Below are 26924 nucleotides of genomic sequence, written 5' to 3' on the forward strand. Positions count from 1 at the left end.
GCCATTTCCCGAATTTAAATAAATGCCGGCTTCTCCCAACATTCCCCGCCGCATCTTTGTGGTATATGCCTAAGTGTAAGCTTGTTCCCTTGATGTATTTCTGTGTACTGATCTCCCGTTGTGACCCCGGACCTGTTTCCGTTTATGCTCCTCCACTGCCAGCCCTGACCTCCTACTCTGCTTCTGACCCTGAACCTTTGTCGCTCGTGTTGACCTCCTGCCTGTTCCCGACCACGAACTTGCCTTCCGACTCTGTATCTCGCCTTGGCTGCCACCGTGGACAAAGTCGCACCTGTGAAACGACCTGGTGGCACCCTGCCGCAGCAAATCCAACCCGCTTTGCGGCGGGCTCTGGTGCAGACCGGGTGCCACTCAAACTCCGGTCCCAGGTGTCGGCTTAAGTCATCGCCTGCGGTGGTCCTGTGGGTCTACTGCCCCTGAAGCCTAACAGTAAGATCCAGCCATGGACCCCGCCAAGGTCCCGCTGTCTAAACTGGCTTGGTCAAGTCACCGCCATGTTGCAGCAACTGATGGCAATCCAGTGTCATGGGTGCTCCCACGATCATCAGCAGACCGCTGATTGGAATTTAAACATCCAGAACACCTCTTTTTTCAAAGTATCTCTTATGTATTGTGTACAGGGCGGCACAGTGGCTGAGTGGGTAGCGCTTCTGCCTTGCAGCGCTGGAGTTCCACCCTTGTCAACATCTGCAAAGAGTTTGTATGTTCTCTCCGTGTTTGTGTGGGTTTCCTCCGGGTACTCGGGTTTCCTCCCACACTCCAAAACATACTGGTAGGTTGATTAGATTGTGAGCCCCAGGGGGAGAGGGCCTGATTTGACAAGCTTTGTGCAGCACTGCATAATCTGTAGGCGCTATATAAATAAAGAATTATTATTATTATTACATTTTCTGGGATGTAATTGATGGGTGTGATATTCAAGGCTTGTTCATGGGGTGTCAAAATACTACCTCCTCTTAAAAAGAATGAAGGAGAAATCCTTTAATGTTCCTTTGATGACCATTCATACGTTCATGCATGGATTGAGGTTTTCTACCTAAATACTGAAATAATGACATTCAAGCAGTTGGGTCTGGCATGTAAATGTTCAATTTGAAAGGATCCCTGTGTGGTGTTTAGATTTAACTCCTTCATGCTCTGCAGCGAAGAGTACGAAGACTGTGCTAGCCTAGATGCCTGTTCTAGGAGGGAAGCCATTGAGGGAGCCAAACGCATATGCGCAATTTGAGCTGGGTGAAGTTGACACTTTCAAGACGCAGCCATCTGCTCCTCATTGTGGCTGGAAGGCAGATGCGTGTTGTGGGCATTCTCGAGAGCTGGGTGATGTCAATGGCATTTGGGAGAAGCTGAATCCGAGGGAGGGGGCGTGATATACAAGTAACAAGAGGAATGAATAAATTATTAAAAAAAGCCCTAGATGCCTTGTGTGATGTGCACAGTAGCGCCCGGCACTAATTTGCATTAATTAAAAAGTCCATTTCTGCAGAATTGACATTTGTTTTGTGGCTTAAGAAGAGTATTCCCTGTATCACTGTGATCTCTACTAAATGTGAGTGTGCTTAACACTAATGAAGGGAAGGGAGAACTAGGACAAGCAAACTAACAAATAAGTGAACACAACTGCCACAGAAGAAAGTCCGGTGGCTAACACAATCAAAATTACCAGTTGAGGCAGACCTCTCAGTGGTCAGCTGTCAAGTCCTGGTTATTTTGTCTGCATGACGAGCTAATTTTTTCTATTTGAGAACTGTATGGACGCTTTTATATTTTTTTTTTTGTAAAAAAAAAGTGGTGTTTCAGACATTTGTACGATATTTTCAACTAAGTTGTTCACTGCCATAAAGAATGGCAGCACGGTGGCTGAGTGAATAGCACTTCTGCCTTGCAGCACTAGGGTCCTGGGTTCGAATCCCACCCAGGTCAACATCTGCAAAGAGTTTGTATGTTCTCTCCGTGTTTGCGTGGGTTTCCTCCGGGTACTCCGGTTTCCTCCCACACTCCAAAACATACTGTTAGGTTGTTTAGATTGCGAGCCCCATGGGGACAGGGACCAATTTGTCATGCTTGTGCAGCGCTGCGTAATCTGTGTGCGCTATATAAATAAAGAATTATTATTATTATTATTATTATAGTTTTTATATATTGATAGGTACTTTTTTTGGATACCAAAAAAATTTGACTGTTTATTTTAATTTCCAATCTAGGGAAAATAGTGATTTGAACTGCAATAACACTGTATTGTAGCATATGGCAGTTTTTCCTACTGATTTGTAGCAGTCTGTTAATTTAAAGGGTTGACTACTGTGATTTGTGAACACATTAATCATGGCTGTTTGCAAAGGGGGTCTGCTTTATTTTGTTACCTTTAATAGCTCCATGCCATTCCATTGTGGATCTTTTAAAGTTGGTTTGTTTGGTCAAACTTGCTGTGCAGATTGCTGTGATACCCAGCGCGCTTATTTTTTTAACCCTTACTGGTAGGTAAAGACTTCATAAAGCATTTTCCAATGTTGCTGGTCGGTGATTTTGAGGACCTATTCATAGGGTATGCAATACATTTCAGGTGGATGAGGATTCTGATGTGTAATATCAAATCAAAAATTATGATTTTTGCGCATCCAAACAAACAAACAAACAAAAAAAACACCATGAGGGTGATATCCACATGTGGTGTTTTTGGTCCATTTTAGAGCATACGTTTTCAGCCCATTTAAAAACGTATCCGTTTTTGACCATTTACCAAGCGTTTGACTGCTTAGGACCTGTTTATCTATTAAGATAATCGGGGGAAAAAGCGGTCAAAAACGCATGCTTTAAACGGACCAAAAACGCCACGTGTGGCATCACTCTAAAAAGTGATCAAAAAGTCACATAAACCCCTGCATGATACCAATAAATAGTACAACTTGTCCATCAAAAAATAATCCCTAAAACAGCTCAATCAACAAAATAATTAAAATTTGACGCCACTTAGTAGACGGCAATGTAAAATTATTTGTCGCAAAATTAGTTTTTATTTCTTTCATATAAACGTAAAACCGCTATATAAATGGTATATCACCGTAACCGTACTGACCCATAGAGCATAAGTAACATACCTTATATACTCGAGTATAAGCCTAGTTTTTCAGAACAATAAATGTGCTGAAAAACCAAAACTCGGTTTATACTCGAGTCAAAAAAATAAATATATCTTAACTCACCTTTCCGGTGAACCCTGTATATCTTCTGTGCGATCTGTCTGGCAGCAGCGGCAGGCTATATACACTGGGGCAGGGTCTGGCAGGCTATATAAACTGGGGCAGGGGCTGGCTGGCTATATACACTGGGGCAGAGCCTGGCTGGCTATATACTGGGGAGAGTGTGACCAATACATTTCCCACCCTCGGCTTATATTCGAGTCAATAGGTTTTCCCAGTATTTTGTGGTAAAATTAGGGGCCTCGGCTTATACTCGGGTCGGCTTATACTCGAGTATATACGGTAAGTATTAAAATAAAAAAAACATAAAAATCCATTACTGAACAGATTTTTCTTTTTGCGACCTTGCCCCAAAAAAAGCTAATTAAGGTTAAACAATGGGGTATTCCACCCCTAAATACAGTATTACTGCAATCCTTGAGGGGGTTTGGTTTTTAAAATGGAGGTTTTCACTGCCCTTCTATATTGGGGGCACAGCCAATGCGACATAGTGCCTTATATCTGTTAAAGCAAATTCTGTCAATAGACGCTTCTTTCCTTCCAAGCCCTGTAGTGCGCTAATACAGCAGTTTGTGATCACACGTGGAAATTACTGCATTCAGGACAAACCTGGTAACCAACTATTGAGTGCATTTACTTCTTTAGCCCCTTTTTTGGAAATAGATTTTCACTTCCTCGTGCCAAAGTAAATACTTTCTATAAAACATCTGTGGTGGTTAAAGGCTCTATATCAACGTAGATAAATTCTTTGGGTGGTATAGATGAGAAAATAGAATCATTAAAGGGGCACTCCGGGAATATGAACATCTGACAAAAAAAACCATGATGATATAAATAAATGAATACAACAATGCTGAATGTCATTAGTCACAAAATGGAGCTTCAATAGTTTGATTTTCTGATTTACAAAATGTATGGCCTCTCTAAAGTAGGCAGAGTTATCATTAAGATGGCAGCCACTGCAAACTACAATTTCCATGATCCTTTAGTTCTCAGTAACTCCTCCTCCTCCCTCTTATGCTCTGCTCCAAGTGATGATGTAACAGACTGTGCTGCTCTGTTACCATAGTAATGATGTGTAACTGCCATCACCACAACACTGGCCATTCTGGATGCACTGCAACCAACCAACTACAGACAAACATAGTGCTGATCACATGACCTGTCCAGGCAGGTGCAGGACATGTGATGTGGACATGTGACCAGTGGCCATCTTCTGTCCTGTGTCTGCTCTGCAATGGATAGGGTCCATAGGTTTGAATTTGTATGTCAGAACTGTATAGTTTTGTTTTTTTTTTGCCTCAGTGACAATTGGAGTTTCAAATTTTTTTGCTGTAACGGGACCATGGATTTATGGGGTTAAACACTGTGAAAAAACTTTATTATCGGGCTTTTTCAGAAGTGGTGATACATAATGTGTTTTATGATTTTTACTGTTTATTTAATTTGTAATGAATGGGTTAAAATGAGACCACCTCGGGTCTTTGGAAGACCCGATCGTCACTTGATGGTGGCTCCCATGCCAGCAGCTTTGCCGGCGGATATCACTGGGATAACACATGTGATCGGTGCTATCAATATGCAGCAAAGACTTACCGGCTATGGAGAGAACTAAGCCCGTGAGCCCTCTTCATGTGTCGGGAAACAACAACATCATCATCTGCTCTCTAAGGGTGCTGCCACACGTCGCGTTGTTGGATCGCTTTTGGACTATTTTTAAACAGACTGAAAACGCATGCGTTTGGCTAGTTTCAACACCTTAAGGACACAGCCTAAATTGGCCTTCAGGACACAAGCCTATTTTTCAGACCTGACATGTATCATTTTGTTTGATAATAACTTCAGAACACATTAACTTATCTATGTTATTTTGAGATTTTGTTTTTAATGACACATTGTGCTTTATGACAGTGGTAAATGTTAGTTGATATGATTTATGTTTTTTACGAAATAAGGGGAAATGTAGCAAAAAATCAGCAATTTTCCTATTTTTTTTTTGTACAGTAAATCTTACCATCCAAATAACTTAATAAATAAAATGTACCATAGCTCTGCATTATATTGTGATAACTTGGTAAACATTCTTACATTTTACTAGGATGTTAGCAGACTTAGGATGGTAACAGCAATTTTTAGGAAAATTTTGAAAACCGTGTTTCCGACTATTGCAATTAAGAAAGAGCTTTTTAAAAGACTTTGCAATAACAAACCATCACAAATCACTTCATTCTCAGAAATGTCCCCATCCAGCTTTTCAAAACCACTTTTAAAAAGTTTGTTAACCCTTTCAGTGTTTCACAGGAATTAATGCAATATAGAAGTAAAATTTTGAAAAAAATTTAAATAAAATTTACTAATACAGGCAGTCCCTGGGTTACGTACTAGATAGGGTCCATAGGTTTGTTCTTAAGTTGAATTTGTATGTATGTTGGAACTGTATTTTTTTTTTTTTGCCTCAGTGACAATTGGAGTTTCAAATTTTTTTGCTGTAATGGGACCATGGATTATCAATAAACCTTTATTACAGACACCTTAAAGCTGATTATTGCAATTTCAGACTATAGTAAAGCATCCAGAGAGCTTCACCAGAGGTCACAGGGGGGGGCAAAGGGGTCCGTCTTTAACTAGGAGCCATCTGTAAGTCAGGTGTCCTTAAGTAGGGGACCGTCTGTATATTCATTTAAGCCTCAAATTTACAAAGACTCTGGGGAATGGGTACAGTTAAAAACCCCAACAAGTGACCCCATTTTGGAAACTACACCCTTGAAGGAATTTATAATGACCTTTTTCTACCCCCTCTGTGTTTCACAAAAATTAAAATAACATGGAAGTGAAATTTTGAAAAATATTTTTTTTCACTAATATATTAATTTAGGCCTAAAATGTACAAATTTACAATGGGTTGTAGTAACCCCCCCCCCCATTTATTGCACAATTCCTCCCGAGCACGGAAATACCCCACATGTGGGTGTAAACTGCTTTTGGGGCATATAGCAGGGCACAGAACAGAGTGAGCACCGTTTGGTTATGAGTGGGTAGATTTTCCTGAAACAGTGTTATGCCATCATCATTCATTTACAAAGTCTGTGGGTAATGGGAACAGTTAAAAACCCCGGCAGATGATCCCTTTTTGAAAACTAAACCCTTTCAAGGCTTCCAGGATAAAGCAATAGTTACTTATAGGCCCCATTACACACTTATGGTGGTGGTACATTATTCTGTTAGCTCAAATCTCCTATAAGTGAACCTTATTGAAAACCACACCCTGAAAGCAGAAAGTATTCATCTAGGGGTATAATGAAAGTTTTTGGGGCTAGTTAATTGAAATCCAGGCAAAATGTATTTGCATATGTTGTGTAAAACACTTGTTCCTTCTGTATTCATCTGGGGCTATAATTAAATGAAATGTGGTTTTAAATTTTAGGTATAATATCAATTTGTAAATGACCAACATTGCAATGAAATATGGGGCATGTTGGTTCAGGATCATGTAAAAATAACAATAAAATTAATATTCCAAGGAAAGTATGGTAAGCGCTGAAACAGTCTTTGATGCACAGCCCTGGCTTATCTGGGCAAGTGTCGCATTGATAACCGGTATCTTTGCGTGTTCCCTTCATTTGTATGGCCGTCTTTTCTTTTCTGTGGGGGGGATCTCAGATGGGAAAGGTTGTACCGGCACAATTCTGATGGTGTGACTTGCTTGCACCCTCTTCACCCTCTTGGAACAAGCTTTATTACTTGTCCTTTGTATGCCAAGAAGATTACTTATTGACGGATTTTGCGGTAAATGATAAAGGAATTATACAATGCAGTTTGCACTAAATGCACTGCATTATCGCATTATATGGCTGTAGCATTTGATCGGCTAGATCAACCCCTCCCATGTGTTGGCTGTACTCCTGTATGCAGACTGGCTTTGAGGACTGTGGCATTGGTTCCTCTAACAGAGACAGGGGTGCTGTAATCTGCATGGATAGAAGTGAGGACAAACACATCTCTCTTGTGCTTATATTTTGTCAGAATGATGTTACTCTTACACAAGGACTTGTTTTCACCCCGTCTCAATTTAAGGTCCACCAGATTTTTTTGGGAGGCCTATTTGATTCCTCCTTATTGTTCCGCAGGCCACTGTTCCTTTTTCAACGAGGCACTGAAAGGTAGGGACACATGTATAGAAATTATCAATGTCCCTTCACCCAACAGGGGGAATAAAAGATCCCACACAATTTTACCACTTAGGGGGGCATTCAGTTACACAGATCTGGGAGTCCTTTCCCTCAGAGATACGGAATTAGGAACTGTATCCGCTTTCACTTTCACAGAGCTTGTAAACTTTGATTCCGTATCTAGCTCTTTTTCTTGGCAAATATTGCCAAAATTTAAGCCTACCTCTAAAAAGTACAAGTGACTCGTCGATGGCTATATTTTTTTGTGGGTTGTAAGCCTCCATAAATTTCTCATTAAAATGGGTCACTACTGGCCTCATTTTATATAATCGGTCTTGGGCATGGTCACCAGCGGCAGGACATTGACTATTATCGCTGTAATGCAGATATTTTAACAGCGCCTCAAAACGTGGTCTTGTCATTACAGCCCTGTACATTGGTGTGTGGTAGAAAACTCCACTGGACCAATACGACTGGATGCTAGGCTTAAGAAAGAGCCCCCAGAATTTTTTTTTAATTCTGTGGCTTTAGTGGGGAGCCAACTCTTCTAGCAAAATATGATGTGGGGTGACTGGGCAGAAACTGTTCTGCATACAGATGTGTCTGTTTTAGGTCTATAAATTCCTCTGTTGCTGGGTTCACTTGACTCTGCCTACTGCGCCTTGGTGAGGGCTCATCACTGTCACTGTGTTCTGCATCACTTGCAGTGTCTGTATCTGAACATCCGCAGAATAGACCCGTGTGTATTTTTATTTTTTTGTGTGTATATATATATATATATATATATATATATATATATATATATATATATTTTTTAGTATTATGATAAAACAAAAAACAGTAACTGCAACGTCGGCGCAGGAAGGGATACAAACGCTGAAGATCTGTGTAGGTGTAAGTATATATAACGTACAAGATCTGCTTTTGTATATACAGTATATATATGGCCCTAAGGGTGATGCCACACATGGTGTTTTGAATCTGTTTTGCAACTAGTTTTTGGGCTGTTTTTAAGCAAAAAGCATGCGATTTGTTAAAAAACGGGCCAAGAATGTATTCAAAACGGGTTCAAAACCCCATGTGTGGCATTGCCCTAATTGCTAGCCCTAATCAATATATATATATTAATATATATACATTCTGCAGCCTTGACCACAAGCCCTGATCACTTATATTCATTATCCCTAATCACACACAAAAAATAACACACAAAAAAATGACAGCTCCGGCTGTCCCACTGAATAATAAGGAACAGGGGTGTGGATGAGTGGGATTTGGGGGGTATTTGGATGTGAGGGGGCACTCTGAATACACTCAGGGGACAGAGATTTGGTACATGGCTCTGATCCTGTCACTTCTGTCACGAAAAATATGACAGAATCAGGCCCGGGAACCAGCTCTCCCCTCCCTCTTGAACAGTTGTGATTGGTCCCTGGCCCGATGTCCGTGACAGTTGTCATCACGGACTTGTCACCATGTGTTTATACATGGTGACACTTTCAATGTATGACTTTATAGAAAAAGACGATCTATATAGTCTTGCGTGTTTCACAGTTTCCTATACTTCTAGAAATGAGGATAAACAAGTTCATAGTAGCCAAACGCATGGTAAACATTAAAAAATGCATGCATTTTAAAAATGGACTGAAAATGCATGCTTTTAAACAGTCCAAGAACCCGACCTGTCACACGTTACAGTTACAACTGCATCGCAATCAGCTTTGCGGTGGTTTTAGGTGCGTTTCAAAAAACATTCAAAACGGACCAAAAACAGATTCAAATCGCCATATGTGGCATCACCCTAAGGGTTTTTGACCGTTTCTCCCAATTATCTTAATTAAAATAATTGGGAAAATTGACAAAAATGGTCACAAAGTGATGCGTTTTCAAAAACCACATGTGTTTTCATAAACTGCATGCTTAATAACGCCATGTGTGGCATCACCCTTAGGCTACATTCACTTTGACGTGTGTCCACCGTACCGTAGCACGGCGGGGAGAGGAGGAGGGGGTGAGTGCTGCTCAACCCGCCCCTCTCCATAGAGTAGCATTGCGCATGGCGCTGTATTCCGGCAAAAGATAGGACATGTCACGGGTGCACCCATTGCCGGCTATGGGGGACGTATATACGCCGGCCGTATATACGTCTTCCATACGTGTGTGTGAATGTAGCTTTACGATGATGAATTGTCCTCTAAAAATATCCTAATGAAATAAATTAACATATTAAAAAACTGTCAGCACAAAGCAGACTTATGGCTAATGTTAGTTAGCAACACTGGAATTAATGACCGCAGCCTTAGGATGATGCCACACATGGAATTTTTGGTCCATTTTTAAACATCCGTTTTCAGTCCGTTTTTGGCTGTTTACCATGCGTTTGGCTGCTTACAACCTTTTTATCTATTAAGATACTTGGGAAAAACTTACTAAAAACGGACCACAATGTAAACACAATGTTAACAGCTAAGTAATCAGGCAAATCTCCTCTTGAATGTTCTGATGCATTTCAAAGCCTACGAGTAATTTCCATTTGTGAACGCATCCACAGGGTATATTCAATCGTAGATAAAAAAAAATGCATTGTTATCAGTTTTGGTGTGGTTTTAGATGCAGTTTCTTTTAACAGTTGAAAGAATTTTAAGAAAAAATACTATCAATCAAGCATGATAAACCAGGGAGACATACTCATAGATACAGGCACTGATTACTGTTGTAATCTTCTTATATTTTTTATCCATGGCCTTTTTCCTTCTAAAATAAACTTTTAAAATTATGCTAGTTAGCCTGATGGGTATTTCCAGAGCCCTTCAGTGATGTCTTTTCACTCCTTGTCACAATGAGCAAACCATGTGAAAGGTGACACATGTTCTGCTTATTGTAACCAGTAAACAGACATCACTGAGGGGCTCCTCAGCCTTATTAGCATAATATTAAAGTGTAACCGTCATTCTGAACAGAGAAAAACTAAAATACATTGTGATAATAATATTACTCCTCCACAGTTTGTTTGTTTTATATTCTTTATTTTTCTTTCTTTTGTGTTGCTTCATTCTGCCTGTTATGAGTCATTAGGCTCCATTTGTCTTAAAGGGGTATTCCGGGAATCAGCATAATTCATATTCAAATGGGTCCTTAAAATATAAGCTAATATGTAATTAGTTGTTATTTAAAATTTTGCTCCCCTTAGCAGAAAATGCTGCTGACATAGACTATAATGAAGAATTAAAATGCTACTGGCCCTTTAACCAGTCCGTTAATTTCCTCTGTATCATAGTATAGTATATAAGGCTGGAAAAAGACGCAAGTCCATCAAGTCCAACCTTTAAGAATTAAATAAATGTTTTATCCCCATAACCTGTGATATTTTTGCTCTCCAGAAAGGCATCCAGGCCTCTCTTGAACATGTACATAGAGTCCGCCGTAACAACCTCCTGCGGCAGAGAGTTCCATAGTCTCACTGCTCTTACAGTAAAGAACCTTTGTCTATGTTGATGGTAAAATCGCCTCTCCTCTAGGCGATCTTTGGAGAGATCCTTGTACTGTCCATTGTATTTGTATTTGTACATTGTAATGAGGTCTCCCCTCAGTCGTCTTTTTTCTAAACTGAATAATCCCAAATTTTGTAATCTGTCAGTGTATTCTAATCCCTCCATTCCCCTAATAATCCTGGTTGCTCTCCTCTGCACCCGTTCCAGCTCTACTATATCCTTTTTATACACTGGTGCCCAAAACTGTACACAATATTCCATGTGTGGTCTGACCAGCGATTTGTATAAGGGCAAAACTATGTCTTTATCATGAGAATCTATTCCTCTCTTGATACATCCCATAATTTTATTTGCTTTAGCAGCAGCCGCCTGGCTCTGGTCACTAAAATTAAGTTTACCATCCACCAATACCCCCAAGTCCTTTTCAGCTCCAGTTTTACTAAGTAATTGACCGTTTAGAACAGGGGTCTCAAACTCGCGGCCCGCGGGCCAACTGCGGCCCGCGGGACAATAGTTTGCGGCCCCCCACCTGGAAAAGCACTTAGCCACCTAAATCCCCTTCCCTCCGGTACTTGAAGAATATGAAGTGGCCGCTCTGGAAGCACTTGGTGCAGGTCAGCCTCCGGCGGTGTTACACAGCGGGCAGCGCTCCACCGCCAAGTACAGTACCCCCCCCCCCCCCGGTCCGCTCTCAGCTCCGACCCCGTACCCGGCTGCATTCCCCCCAAGCTCCGACCCCGTACCCGGCTGCACTCCCCCCAAGCTCCCAGCTCCGACCCCGTACCCGGCTGCGCTCCCCCCAAGCTCCCAGCTCCGACCCCGTACCCGGCTGCACTCCCCCCAAGCTCCCAGCTCCGACCCCGTACCCGGCTGCGCTCCCCCCAAGCTCCCAGCTCCGACCCCGTACCCGGCTGCGCTCCCCCAAGCTCCCAGCTCCGACACCGTACCCGGCTGCGGTCCCCCCAAGCTCCCAGCTCCGACCCAGTACCCGGCTGCGCTCCCCCCAAGCTCCCAGCTCCGACCCCGTACCCGGCTGCGCTCCCCCCAAGCTCCCAGCTCCGACACCGTACCCGGCTGCGGTCCCCCCAAGCTCCCAGCTCCGACCCAGTACCCGGCTGCGCTCCCCCCAAGCTCCCAGCTCCGACCCCGTACCCGGCTGCGCTCCCCCAAGCTCCCAGCTCCGACCCCGTACCCGGCTGCGCTCCCCCCAAGCTCCCAGCTCCGACCCCGTACCCGGCTGCGCTCCCCCCAAGCTCCCAGCTCCGACCCCGTACCCGGCTGCGCTCCCCCCAAGCTCCCAGCTCCGAACCCGTACCCGGCTGCGCTCCCCCCCCCCCCCCCCAAACCCTCGCTCCTGGCTCCGACTCCCCCCTCCCCCGCTTATGGTCCCGACTCTCCCCCCCTCCAACCTTCTGCAGGACAAGGCAGAAAAGACCCCAAAACCATAAAAGAAAGGTAAAGGTATTTATCTTTGCATATATATATATATATATATATATATATATATATATATATATATGTGTGTGTGTATATATGTATATGCGTGTGTATGTGTGTGTGTATATGTATGTATATGTGTGTGTGTGTATATATGTGCAGTGTGTGTATATGCTGTATCTACTGTTTGTATATGTATATATATATGCTGTATGTATATGGAGTATTTGTGATATTTATCAGGACTTCTATTTTGTACTTCATGGTGGCACGCTGTATGCATTTTATACTACATGGGGGGAAACTATGCATTTTATACTACATGGCTGTACGCTGTATGCATTTTATACTACATGGCTGTACGCTGTATGCATTTTATACTACATGGCGATATTCCGTATGCATTTTATACTACATGGTGGTACGCTGTATGCATTTTATACTACAGGCGATATGCTGTATGCATTTTATACTACATGGCGATATTCTGTATGCATTTTATACTACAGGCGATATGCTGTATGCATTTTATACTACAGGCGATATGCTGTATGCATTTTATACTACAGGCGGTACGCTGCATGCATTTTATACTACATGGCGGCACTCTGTATGCATTTTATACTGCATGGCGGTATGCTGTATGCATTTTATACTACAGGCGATATGCTGTATGCATTTTATACTACATGGCGATATTCTGTATGCATTTTATACTACAGGCGATATGCTGTATGCATTTTATACTACAGGCGATATGCTGTATGCATTTTATACTACAGGCGGTACGCTGCATGCATTTTATACTACATGGCGGCACTCTGTATGCATTTTATACTGCATGGCGGTATGCTGTATGCATTTTATACTGGCAGTACGATATGCTTTATCTATCTTATACTACATGACGGCACGCTGTATGCATTTTGCATTGCTTTATTTTTACACCAAACCAATATGATGGATGTGGTCCTGACATTCCCTGATATATTACATATATGGGCGGGGGGGGGGGGGGGGCGTCTTTCTATGGCTCGCCTCAGGCAGCAGACAGGCTTGGTACACCCCTGCCTCTAAGTACCCAGCTTCTTACTGCTCTATGAACGCGTCCTGTGCACCGAGGGGTCCCAAGCTCTGAACCAGATTCAAGTCTCCGAACCAGCCCAGTTTCTCCGGGTCGCAGAGTGTCCCTGACTGGGCTCAGTGCGGTAGGAGCTTGGGACCCCTCGGTGCACAGGACGCGTTCATAGAGAAGACACGTCTCCCAGCGCAAGGGGAGCCCCGAGCTGACAGCATTTGGACGTTCTGCCAGTGGAGGCCCTGCATGGAAGGAGGAAACGCAGGGGTTTCTCAATGGGCGTCTCCTTCTCCCTGGCTGTGCTGTGATCCAATCACATCGAAGAGTGTCACAGACAAGGAGTTTTTTTTCTCCCTGGCTGTGACTCTCTCTGTGATTGGATTGAGGCACAGGGAGAAGGAGACGCCCATTGAGAAACCCCAGCATCTCCTCCTCCTTGATGCCCAGTAGCATACAGGGCAGGAAATATACAGAGCCCACAGCGGAGTGGAGGAGTGCTATTTTTATAAACCAGACCGGGTGCCAGCATCAGCGGGGGGTGCCCACCCTAAAGGTATTTGGCTACTCCTGTGAGTAAAAATCAGGTCCTCTTTAATGCTGCCGAAGGTCATGCTAGGCAGCTAGGGGGACTGGGAAACTCTATTGCCGCTCATCCAGAGCACCTTGCCCTGAAGTGGGTATCTCCAGGCACCATAGGCCTAAGTTTTTGCTACACAGCCCCAAATATGTCTTGCTCAAAGCCTGCAGTGAAGAGAAAGGTTGATGATGAGCACAGACAATTTCAGGAAAAGTGGGAAAAGCAATATTTCTTTATTGAGCACAAGGGCATCCCAACTTGTCTTATTTGCACAGAGAAAGTCGCAGTGCCCAAAGAATACAATTTGAAGCGTCATTACACAACTAGACATGCTGAGGAGTATGCAAAGTACCAGGGAGATGAGAGAGCCAACCAGGTTGCTAAACTTAAGACATGTCTGCTGAGGCAACAAGATTTCTTTAAGAAAGCAACCAAAGAGAATGATGCAGCAGTCGAAGCCAGCTACGTAGTTAGTATGATGATTGCTAAAGCAGGAAAGTCATTTAAAGAAGGGGAATTTATAAAAAAGTGCATGTTACAGGCTGCAAGTATTATCTCTCCAGAAAAGAAAGGTCAGTTTAGCAACGTCAGCCTTTCTGCCAACACCGTAGCAGAGCGCATTTCTGACCTTTCAAGTGACATTTATGATCAACTGTGTGAGAAAATAAAATGTTTCAGTGTATACTCAGTCGCTCTTGATGAGACCACAGACATCACCGACACTGCCCAGCTTGCAATCTATGTCCGGGGTGTTGATGACAATTTTGAAGTCACAGAGGAGTTGCTCTCACTAGTTCCAATGCATGGCCAGACCACCGCTCAAGAGATATTTCACCAGCTGTGTGATGCTTTTCAGAATGCTGGTTTGCCTTGGAGGAAGTTTGTCGGAATAACAACTGATGGAGCTCCATCAATGATAGGGAGGAAAAAAGGACTGGTGGCACTTGTTAATAAAAAAAAGGAAGAGGAAGGTTTAGAGGAGGTCATTGCTCTGCACTGCATTATCCATCAGCAGGCCCTTTGCAGCAAATGCCTGAAGTTTGACAACGTGATGTCTTTCGTTGTGAAATGCATCAACCAAATCAGATCCAGGGGCTTAAAACACAGAATGTTTCGTGCTTTTTTAGAGGAAATAGAGTCAGAATATGGGGATGTGCTCTACTTCACCGAGGTGCGTTGGCTCAGCAGGGGAAACGTATTGAAGAGATTTTTTGAGTTGAGAGCGGAAGTGAAAGCTTTTATGGAAAAAGATGGGGCTTCTGTTCCTTTGCTAAGTGATCCAAAATGGCTCATGGACTTAGCTTTTTTGGTTGATATCACACATGAGCTTAATGTACTGAATAAGAGGTTACAAGGCCAGGGGCAACTTGTCAGTGCTGCCTATGACAGCGTGAGAGCATTCTCTACAAAACTTACGTTGTGGAAAGACCAGCTTTCTCAAACAAACCTTTGCCATTTCCCAGCATGCAAGTCACTCATGGATTCAGGCACACTATTCAGTCATGAGGAGTATGTGGATGTCATTTTGAAGCTACAGGAGGAATTTGATCATAGATTTGCAGACTTCAAGAGACATAGAGCCACATTTCAAATTTTTGCAGACCCCTTCTCCTTTGATGTGCAAGATGCCCCTCCAGTGTTTCAAATGGAGCTCATTGACCTGCAGTGTAACTCTGAACTCAAAGCCAAGTTCAGGGATGTGAGTGGAAAAGCAGACAAACTTGGGCAATTTTTAAGAGAATTGCCCCCCAGCTTCCCTGAGCTTTCCCGAATGTTCAAGCAGACCATGTGTCTTTTTGGGAGCACATACTTGTGCGAAAAGCTCTTCTCTACCTTGAACTTCAATAAGTCAAAGTACAGATCTAGAATTACTGATGCTCATCTTCAAGCTGTGCTGAGGGTCTCAACTGCTTCCTCACTTACGCCAAATGTGGCTCGGCTATGCAAGAGTAAGCGCTGTCAGATCTCTAGCAGCAAGAAGTAGGAAGATAAAGCCATGTTCAAAACAGTTTATGTCCATTCATGTTTTGAAAGTTAAATGTTAAAGAACTGTTAATAAAGACATTTGAATCTGAATAATGATATTTTGTAAGCGCATTTTTTGTGGAAAGCATGATGCGGCCCAGCCTTCCCCAGAATCTACCTGCAGCGGCCCCCAGGTAAATTGAGTTTGAGACCCCTGGTTTAGAACATAATTATACTTTTTGTTTCCATGGTCCAAGTGCATAACTTTACATTTATCTACATTCAACCTCATCAACCATTTCTCTGCCCACTCCTCAAGCTTCCACAAATCCCTCTGTAATGCTAAACTATCGACCTCAGTATTTATTACTTTACACAGCTTAGTATCATCTGCAAATATTGAAACTTGACTGTGTAAACCCACTACAAGGTCATTAATAAAAATATTAAAAAGAAGTGGCCCCAATACTGACCCCTGTGGCAATCCACTAGTAACCTCAACCCAATCTGAGAATGTGCCATTAATGACAACCCTCTGTTTTCTATCACTAAGCCAATTACTTACCCAAATACACAGATTTTCTCCTATTCCCAGCAGTCTCATTTTATATACCAACCTTTTATGTGGCACGGTGTCAAATGCCTTTGAAAAGTCCAGATATACAACATCCACAGCGTCCCCCAGATCCAGTCTTGAACTTACCTCCTCGTAGAAACCAATCAGATTAGTCTGACAGGACCGATCTCTCATAAACCCATGCTGACACTGGGTTATAAGGTTGTGCACAGTGAGATACTCCAGGATAGCATCTCTAACAAACCCCTCAAATATTTTCCCCACCACAGCAGTTAGACTCACGGGTCTGTAGTTTCCCGGATCGCTATTTGATCCTTTTTTGTATATTGGTACCACATTTGCTATGCGCCAGTCCTGTGGAACATAACCAGTCCTCAGTGAATCTTCAAATATTAAAAATAACGGTCTGTCTATCATGGTACATAATTCATGCAGAACCCGGGGGTGTATGCCATCTGGCCCCGGTGATTTATCTATCTTAGTGGTTGTGAGGCGGCGCCGTACCTCTTCCTGGGTTAAACTGTTGACATTCCAAAAAGAATTTACATTATTCCTCATTGTGTCTTCCACCAGGAGATTTTCCTGGGTAAAGACAGTTGAGAAGGCGACATTCAGTAGACTGGCCCTTTCCTCATCCCCTTCCTCCATGACCCCCATGTTATTTCTAAGGGGGCCCACACTCTCTGTTTTTAGTTTCTTTTCATTTGTATACTTGAAAAATAATTTGGAATTATTTTTGCTCTCTCTGGCAATTTTTCTCTCAGTCTCTATTTTTGCAGCCTTTATCTGCTTTTTACAGGATTTATTTTTCTCTCTATAATCCTGTAATGCCTCATCGCTACCTTCACATTTTAGCACCTTAAACGTCTTATCTTTCTAGCTTATTGCTTTCCTTACAAGACTAGTTAGCCACATTGGCTGTTTCTTGTTCCTCTTATTCTTTTTCCCATAAGGTATGTGTTTCTCACAGGACTTTTTTAGAATATATGAGAAAAAGTCCCATTTTTGGGGGGGCTTTTGTCTTTGAGAACATTATCCCAGTCAATGCCTTTAAGGTCTTCCCTTAGTTGCTGAAAATTTGCCCTCCTGAAGTTTAGAGTGTTGGTTGCCCCTTCCCTGACGCTCTTAGTAAACCGTAGTACAAAATCAATGATATTATGATCACTATTCTCCAGGTTCCCCCCAACCTGTAGTTTTGATACCCTATCAAGTCTGTTGGTTAGGATAAGGTCCAGCAGTGCCCCCCCTCTTGTTGGCTCCAGGACTATTTGCGACAGGTAATTGTCTTTTGTTGTTGACAAGAACCTGCTACCTTTGAAGGACCTGCATGTTTCTGCCCCCCAGTCAATATCTGGGTAATTGAAGTTCCCTATGATAAGTACTTCACCATGCTTTGAAGCCGCATCCATTTCACTTATCAGCATTTCTTCTGCTGCCTCCATTATATTTGGAGCCTTATAACAAACCCCTAGTAATATTTTATTATTCTTTTTCCCTCCTCTTATCTCAACCCATAGGGACTCCACATTTGCATTTGCGGTACTGATGTCATCTCGCAAGACAGGCTTGAGGCAAGAATTCACATATAAACAAACCCCTCCCCCTTTTTTATTTATACGATCCTTTCTAAAAAGACTATAACCATCTATAGCAACAGCCCAGTCATAGCTACTGTCCAGCCTTGTCTCGCTGATACCCACTATATCATATTTCCGCTCCAACATCAAGAGTTCCAGTTCCTCCATTTTGTTTGTGAGGCTTCTGGCATTTGTGTACATACACTTTATATGGTTTTCCCTGTCCGTATTCCTTTTGTCCTTATTCCCCAATCTCATTCCAGCCCCCCTTTCTCCCCCATGGACTATGACTCTTCCCAGCTCTCTATCTACACTGTCTCTTTGCCCTGCACAAGTGTAGTTGCCCTCCCCCCAGGTCTCTAGTTTAAACACTCCTCCAACCTTCTAGCCATTTTTTCCCCCAAAACAGCTGCACCCTCCCCATTGAGGTGCAGCCCATCCCTACTGTAGAGCTTGTAGCCGACAGAAAAGTCAGCCCAGTTCTCCATGAACCCAAACCCCTCCTTCCTACACCAACTTTTGAGCCACTTATTTACCTCCCTGATCTCCCGCTGCCTTTCTGGTGTGGCACGTGGTACAGGCAGTATTTCGTAGAAAACTACCTTTGAGGTCCTTGCCCTGAGCTTATGGCCTAAATCCCTGAAATCATTTTTAAGGACCTTCCACCTACCTCTTACTTTGTCATTAGTGCCAATGTGGACCATGATCGCTGGTTCCTCACCAGCCCCTCCCAGTAATCTGTCAACCCGATCCGCAACATGCCGAACCCGAGCACCCGGCAGACAACACACTGTTCAGTATGCACGGTCTTTGTGACAGATTGCCCTGTGTGTTCCCCTTATAATCGAATCTCCCACTACCAGCACCTGTCTGACCTTGCCTGTGCTCCCATTACCCTTCTTACCGGAGCAGACAGTCCCCTGGTTGCTAGAGGCCATCTTTTGCTGCAGCATTGCTACCCCAGAGCTGATATCCCCCTCATCCGCCAGCCTGGCAAACTTATTGGGGTGCACCAGATCAGGACTAGACTCCCTACAACTCTTCCCTCTACCCCGCCTTCTACATGTTACCCAATTAGCTGCCCCCTCACTCTGCACCTCCATACTTCCCTCCCCGCACCCATCTTCCTTAGAGAGTTTGTGCTCCAGGAGCAGCAAACTTCGCTCCATATTGTCAATTGCCCGCAGCCTTGAAACTTGCTCATTTAGATCCAGAATCTGGGCTTCCAGATTGTGCGGTCCGTTGCAGAGCATACACAGGACAGAAGATGGCCGATGGTCACATGTCCACATCACATATCTTGCACCTGTCTGGGAAGGTCATGTGATCACCACTAGTTTGGCTGTAGTCGCTTGGTTGCAATGCATCCAGTATGGTCGGTGTTTTGATGATGGCAGTTACACATCATTACTATGGTAACAGAGCAAGAAAACCTGTTACATCATCACTGGGAGCAGAGCATAAGAGGAAGGAGGAGTTACTGCGAACTAAAGGATCTTGGGACTTGTAGTTTCCAGTGGCAGCCATCTTAATGATAACTTTAGAGAGGCCATAAATTGTGTGAATCATAAAATCAAACTATTTAGGCTCCATTTTGTGACTGATGACATTAAGTTTTGTTACATTCATTTATTTATAGCATCATTGGTTTTTGTATCAGACGTTCATATTCCCGGAATACCCCTTTAAGAAAAGCCAGGAAGAGGAGCCTGGCAGTGTGTTTATAACACCCCAGGAAGTCTATGTTTGATCAGAGGAGCATGGTCTTAAGTGGTAGAATTGACAAGTTTGGCCAGAGATGGTCCAGGAAGTGGGGGATGAAAAGAACACACAGACTTTAGTTTTTCCCTCCAAATTTAGACAAAGGGAATATCTTAGCTGCCCATAACTGGGGCATAATTCATAGTTATGGGTCCCCAGTTACATAGGACAGTTATGGGGTCTAGACACACTCCTGGAGCGAAAATCACCCCTGATATCAGGCTAATACACCCCGAGTTTGGTATGTGGTTGATGGGAATAACGTACCCGTTTGGTTGGAAGCCATGGCACAATTGTGCCTTTTTCCAATCAAAAGTTATGGGGTTTTGATAAAAACCCAGACCCAAAAAGTAGCTCACTGATGGGAGGGGGATAGAAAAACTCCCCCTCACAGTAACATCACAGCCAGGGGTGGGGGTAAAAAATCACCTGGGTTTAAATGAATGAAGCAGCCACATGATGTGGTTCAGTCCTCGGGCCAAAGAATTTCTTCCTATTCCACTAGCAAGAATTTTTTGTTTCTCTGTTTGTGTATTGTTTTTAATCCTTTTTTTTTCATTTTATCTGACAATTTAATGCTTTGAGTGTACTGCATTTTTATGTAAATTAAAACTTTTTAATTAGTCTCTGCTTGTAGCCTTAAAGAATTTGAGTCTCTGAAGGAAAACACGTTACCAGAGGTCATTGTTAGCATAGTCCATGTAGTAAGCGATTGCATGTTCTGTGTGAATTTATAATTGTAATATCGTGTAAGTAGTGAGTGCATGTGCTGAGTTATCATCAGGGTACATTGTCTGTGTGGTTGAGGTGCCTACGGCCTTCTTTGCATAAGTAACTCGTGGGTGGTGGCAGTGTGGATTGGCTGGGGCTGAAATTCTGTGGAGTAAATTTAGCGTAAGGAAGCCATTTTGTGAAAGTGGGCAGAGCTTAAGGGCTAAATTCTGGGACTCCATAGAGTAGGTATCCCCTTGTGTGAACTCCGGTGAGTCAGGTTTGTGACATACATAATTCTGTTCCAGGTGTCCCTGGGAATCATTCCTCAAACTATTTTGCCTCTCGGTCCTCATTTAGTATCTTTTTTGGCCCATAGCAACCAGGGTTTCCAGCTCTCAAAAAACTACAATCAGCAAGATGGAGGGGCGGAGCCTGCCTCCTGTCACCTCATCACAAGCGCTTGCTGCTGACCAATGAGACCAGAGCTAGCTAGCCATCTCTCTCTCTCTCTCTCTCTCTCTCTCTCTCTCTCTCTCATATCTATCTATCCATCTCTCATATCTATCTATCCATCTCTCATATCTATCTATCCATCTCTCATATCTATCTATCCATCTCTCATATCTATCTATCCATCTCTCATATCTATCTATCCATCTCTCATATCTATCTATCCATCTCTCATATCTATCTATCCATCTCTCATATGTATCTCATATCCATCTCATATCTATCTATCTCATATCTATCTATCTCTTATCTATCTATCTCTTATCTATCTATCTCTTATCTATCTATCTCTTATCTATCTATCTATGTAATACTCCAGCACAGCACATGAGGACACAGCATGAAGACTTGGAGAGTCTCTCCTGCCACTTCCTTGTGTGAAGTGATGGGGGGAGGGGGTACGAGCTGCAGTGTGTGTCTGTGTGGATTATGTGTGTATACACAAGTGTAGGGAAAGCTGATGAGAGAGAAGTGAAGGTGTTTGGTCACTACATTAGTGAGGGCTCCTGGCAGCATATGACTGGGTGCTGGAGCCATGAGGTAATCAGCTGTGAGCAGTGAGACTTGAGGTAATCAGCTGATTGGAGGGAGGGGGATGGGGGCGTGTTTCCTGTTCCGTAGTCTCAGCTGCTTTATGAAGACAGAATGTCAATAGTAACAGACATCTGAGCAGTCACTGCCATCTAGGGGAGGTCTGCAAAATACAAGCGGAAGGAGCAAGATTCGGGTAACTAATCCTATTGCAAAAGGGCTTAAAATTACCTGTCCTACAACTTTTCAAAAGTTTTTTGAAATGACGGTTACACTTTAAGATTATTTCAGGAGGAGGCCATGGATGACAAATGTAAGAATATTACCACAGTCGTGTTGCCTGGATCCATGTGTTTCTTCATGCATAATTTTCATGATAGATTTCCTTTAACCCCTTCCCACTCAGCGTCCGATATATCGGACTCTGTGCTCAGTGACTTATTGGACGCAAAGCCGATGCAGATTCAGCTCAAGATCTGAGCCAAACCGGCACTGGGAAACACAGGGTGCCGGCTGTAACTAATAGCCGGCAGCCCAGTGTAACACCCGCGGTCGGAGTGGGCTCCCATCACGGGTGTTTAACTCGTTAAAAGCTGCGATCAGCGCGACTGCTACATTTAGCTTTGCTTTGGGGGGTCTTTCTCCGACGATTGCCCCCCCCAACTGGTTTCGGGGGGGTGCCGATCGTTGCTGTGGCATCACTGGGGTCTGATCTTGACCCTCAGAGCTGCCTGCAGGCACTGCCAGTAAGATGGCATCTATCACATCATCTTACTGGCACAGTACCAGCCTAGGCTGACACTGCTAATACCATGCAATACATGAGTATTGCAGAGTATTAACATGAACAAGCAATCGAATGATTGCTTGTTCATGTCCCATGCTGGAAAAAAGTGAAAAGTAAAAAAAAAAAGTTATTCAATAAAAAGTAGGAAATCAATAAAAATGCCCAAAAGCCCCCAAACCTATAAAGAGACATATAACGCAAAAAAAGTCTAAATCATTAAACAAACCCCACATATATAGTATCACTGCGTCCGTAACAACTCATAGAATAACAGTAAATAATTATTGAACCTGCACGATGAATGCCGTTAAAAAAAAAACTGTTATAAACCCTCCAAAATTTATTTAATTTAATTTATTATTTTCACCTATTCAATTCCACAAAAAATGCTATAAAAAGTGATCAAAAAAACATGTACTCCAGAATGATACTGGTGCAACATTTCCCGCAAAAGACCAAGCCATCAACCAGCTCCGTAGCCAAAAAAGTAACAATATTAATCCACTTGGCAGACGGCAATGCAAAAATGCTAGATTTTTCCCACATTAGGGTTTTTATTTGACACATTTAGTAAAACGTAAATATTCATGTATGGTATCCCCGTAATCGCATCGACCCATAAAATAAAGATAACATGATTATTGGGCTATACGGTGAACACCAAAAAAAAAGTAAAATATCCAGTACAGAATTGATGCTTTTCTACTCCTGCCCTCAAAAAAAAAAGTTCCTACATTTTCAACAATAGTGGATACCAACCCCAAAATGGTGATACTGGAAAAAGCATCTCATCCCTCAAAAAAAATGCTGTCACATGGCCCCAATAATGGAAAAGCTAAAATTTTATAGCCTACAAAAGGGGCCAATGAGGAAACTAAAATCCTGGCAGCTGCAGGGTGCTCCTTCCCTTCTGCGCCTCGCTGTGACCCCATAAAACAAGTCACGGCCACATGTGGGGGGGTCTCTGTACTCGTAAGAAATTGTAGAACAAATTGTGGGGCTTAATGAACGTATAACCGGCACAATTTGACCATTCTAAATTTCACCTCCATTTTGATTCAATTACTATGAAGATCTCAAGGGGTTAACAATCTTCTAAAAGCTGTTTCTGATAGCTTGAGGGGTGCAGATTTGAAAATGGGTTGATTATATAGGGGGTTTTAATGCTAAAAATGTAAAATTTCATTCAAAACTGTATTTATCCGCAAAATAGTCAATTCTGAAAATCCGGAAAATCGCTATTCGATTTGTAAGCCGCGTGACGTCAAAATAAACTATCCAGACATTTCAAAAATTATGAAAATGTAAAGTAGACATATGGGAAATATTATTCAGCAACTTATTTAGGTGATAAATCTATCTGCCTGAAAACACAATGATTTCGAAAATGCCAAATTTTTTAAAAAATTCATTTTTTTTTTTGTAAGTAAACGCAAAATTTATCAGCCATGAGGAAAAAACAATCGCAGAATCGCTTTGATAAGTAACAGTGTTCAAAAGTTATAATCATCAGAAGAGACGCAAGTCAGAATCCAAAAAATGGGGCTGAGCCTTAAAGGGAACCTGTTACCAGGAGACCCATTTTTAGCACTCCCCCAGTCCCCACAGAGCATAGTACATACTCTGCCACAGTGTTTTTGTATAAAAAAATTGGTTTTACAGAAAAAAAATTATGTTATATTGTACCTTTCATTAGCATGTGCTGTGTGACTAGGCAGTTGCCCAATAGGAGGGTCTGGAAAGGAGCAGTTCCCCCCACCCTTGGGAAACATGTGACCTTTTCAAATATATGAATAACTCCCCACACTCGGGATTGACTGTAGAGGAGCAGGGCGCATCGCTAAGCCAAGTGATGGGTGTTTTCATATATTTGAAAAGGTCACATGGAGTAGCTGTTCCCCAAGGGTGCTCCTTTCCAGCCCCTCCCATTTGGCAACTGCCTAGTCACACAGCAGCTGCTAATGAAAGGTACAATATAACAGATCTTTTTTTTCTGTATAACCAATTTTTAATACAAAAACACTTTGGCAGCGTATGTACTATGCTCTGTGGGGACTGGGGAGTGCTAAAAATGGGTCTCCTGGTGACAGGTTCCCTTTAAGCTGTAAAATGGCTGCATCCTTAAGGGGTTAACTAAACCGTGGAATTTGATTGTAAAAAAAAGATTAAAAAATTAAGTTATGCTTTAAATTAGGCACTTCTCAATCCACCACATAATAGGTCTCGATGGCTGTAGGACATGCCATGCCTGACAAATTCGCCCAATCACTTTAAAAAAAAAGCCCATTTATTAAATGCATATCACCCTTTTAACTGTAATTGTATTTCTTTTGATAAATCTATGCTTATAATGTGTTAATATTTACTTTTATTTTAACAGTGTTTGTGGTTTTGGGAACGTGTATTGCAGTACAGCTTGGCACACACCCAGACTGGATGTTCTTCTGCTGCTTTGCAGGCATGTTCATGTTCTACTGTGCTCACTGGCAGACATATGTTTCTGGAATGCTACGGTTTGGGATGTAAGTTACTTGTAATATTGTAATGTAATATTAGTAGATTTTGAAAGCCATTCAAGTCCTGAATGTTAGTTGAATTAGATTGATGATTGAGGTTTGTTTTTTTTTGTTGTTTTTTTTAATCTAACCTTAAAATCAAAGCAATACCTCAATGAAAAACACGGCTTAAGATCTCATGCACACACAGATGTTTGCATTTGTGTGCTTGGGGCCTTATTTTAATAGATTTTTAACTGATTACAAATGCAGGATGAGATTGTGCCAATTAGCAGGTCCTTAACTGCATTAGGACAATCTATCTTGGCTTGCTGACAGCGCTGGCACTGCCAGTGTGCCAGCTCGATCCAAATCAGTAGACCGACTTTTACACCTGGTCCTTGCCATGTCTGCCCAGCAGGGAGATCTCATGTTGCCGGACAGTTTAACCCTTTTAACTGCCATGTTCAAGAATGATCGCGGTAGCTAAGATGAAGACCTCAGTTTCTGCCATGAATGGTGGCTTATTAGTCAGGGTCTAATGGGCAAACTGTCAGTAATACAAATACAATACAATACTGTACGATAGTACTGCAATGTATTGTATGAGAGATCAAGGTATCTTTAAAGAGAACCTGCCACCAGGGACCTCTTTTTCACCAAAGACCGGTTGCAAACGCCCATTACAGCTACATTGCAAATATGCCTTTCTGCTTTATCTAAGCATTTGCATTACAATATAATAGTGTGTTGTAACTTACCTTGCACCCTGACACAATCCTCTTAGTCCTAGGGTTTAGACTTTGGTTTGCATGCATTTAAAAAAACATATGACTTATCTGTGTTCCCACCTTTGTGCTCCTGTACAGCCTCTCCCACTGATGTCAGCTGACCAGGCTATGAGCTCAGTGAAGGAGCAGGATGGAGGAGCTGTACAGGAGCACAAAGGTGGGGGCTGAGAGCTGAGGAGTCTGCAGCATAGACAAGTCACATGTTGTTTTTTAAAATGCATCAAACCAAAGCCCAACCTCTAGGACCACACAGATGATTCTATCAGGGTGCAAATTAAGTTAAAACTCACTATTATTTTGTAATGCAAATGCTTAAAGGAAACCTACCACTTGAAGTGGCAGGTTTCAGAAGAAAATACCGAGCACCAGCTCAGGGTGAGCTGGTGCCGGAGCTTATTTTTGTTAGTGTTTTAAACCGCTGTATTGCGGTTTAAAACACTTTTTAAACTTTATAGCCGGCGCAGGGAGGTACGCGCTCGGCGCTTACCATGCGCGCAGCTCTCCTTCACTTTCTATGTAGCCGCGCGCATGGTAAGCGCTGAGCGCGTACCTCCCTGCGCCGGCTATAAAGTTTAAAAAGTGTTTTAAACCGCAATACAGCGGTTTAAAACACTAACAAAAATAAGCTCCGGCACCACCTCACCCTGCTCAGTATTTCCATCTGAAACCTGCCGCTTCAAGTGGTAGGTTTCCTTTAAAGAAAGCAGAAAGGCAAATTTGCAATGCAGGTGAGATGGGCTTCTGTAACTTGTTTTTAGTGAAAATCAGGTCCCTGGTGACAGGTTCCCTTTAAATTGTAACTCATCCCTCAAAAAAGTTCTCATATGTCTACATTGCCAACGCAATTGAAATTTTATAGCCCACACAACGTGACAATGCAAATCTGAAATGGTGCTCCTTTCCTTCAATGCCTATTGGCATTTCTTTTACATTCATTTAGAGAAGAAAAACACAATTTCAAAATTGCACCTCCATTTTCTGGAGAAAGGAAACCTGTCATTAGAGGGACATGTTCCCTTAGGGTTTTTTTTGTATTGGGCAAACTGGGGGCACTCTAGCTATGTACTACATGGGGCTGGCTATATACTACACAGGGCTGGCCATACACTAATGGGGGCTGGCTGGCCATACACTAATGGGGGCTGACTGGCCGGCCATACACTAATGGGGGCTAGCTGACCATACCCTAATGGGGGCTGGCTGGCTATATACTAAAGGGGGCTGGCTGGCTATATACTAAAGG

The 26924-nt window shown here is 42.7% G+C and overlaps 1 protein-coding gene across 3 annotated transcripts in view; it reads left to right on the plus strand.

Annotated features, from left to right (window-relative positions):
* CEPT1 (choline/ethanolamine phosphotransferase 1) overlaps nt 1-26924 on the plus strand; it is a 269974-nt gene that overhangs the window by 80339 nt on the left and 162711 nt on the right. For all 3 annotated transcript variants that reach the window (XM_072137305.1, XM_072137306.1, XM_072137304.1), the window contains exon 4: nt 24776-24917. In XM_072137305.1, the coding sequence (XP_071993406.1) occupies nt 24776-24917 (142 nt within the window). The remainder of the gene's footprint in view (nt 1-24775; nt 24918-26924) is intronic.

This window comes from Engystomops pustulosus, chromosome 2 (assembly GCF_040894005.1).
Source record: "Engystomops pustulosus chromosome 2, aEngPut4.maternal, whole genome shotgun sequence".
Taxonomy (NCBI): domain Eukaryota; kingdom Metazoa; phylum Chordata; class Amphibia; order Anura; family Leptodactylidae; genus Engystomops; species Engystomops pustulosus.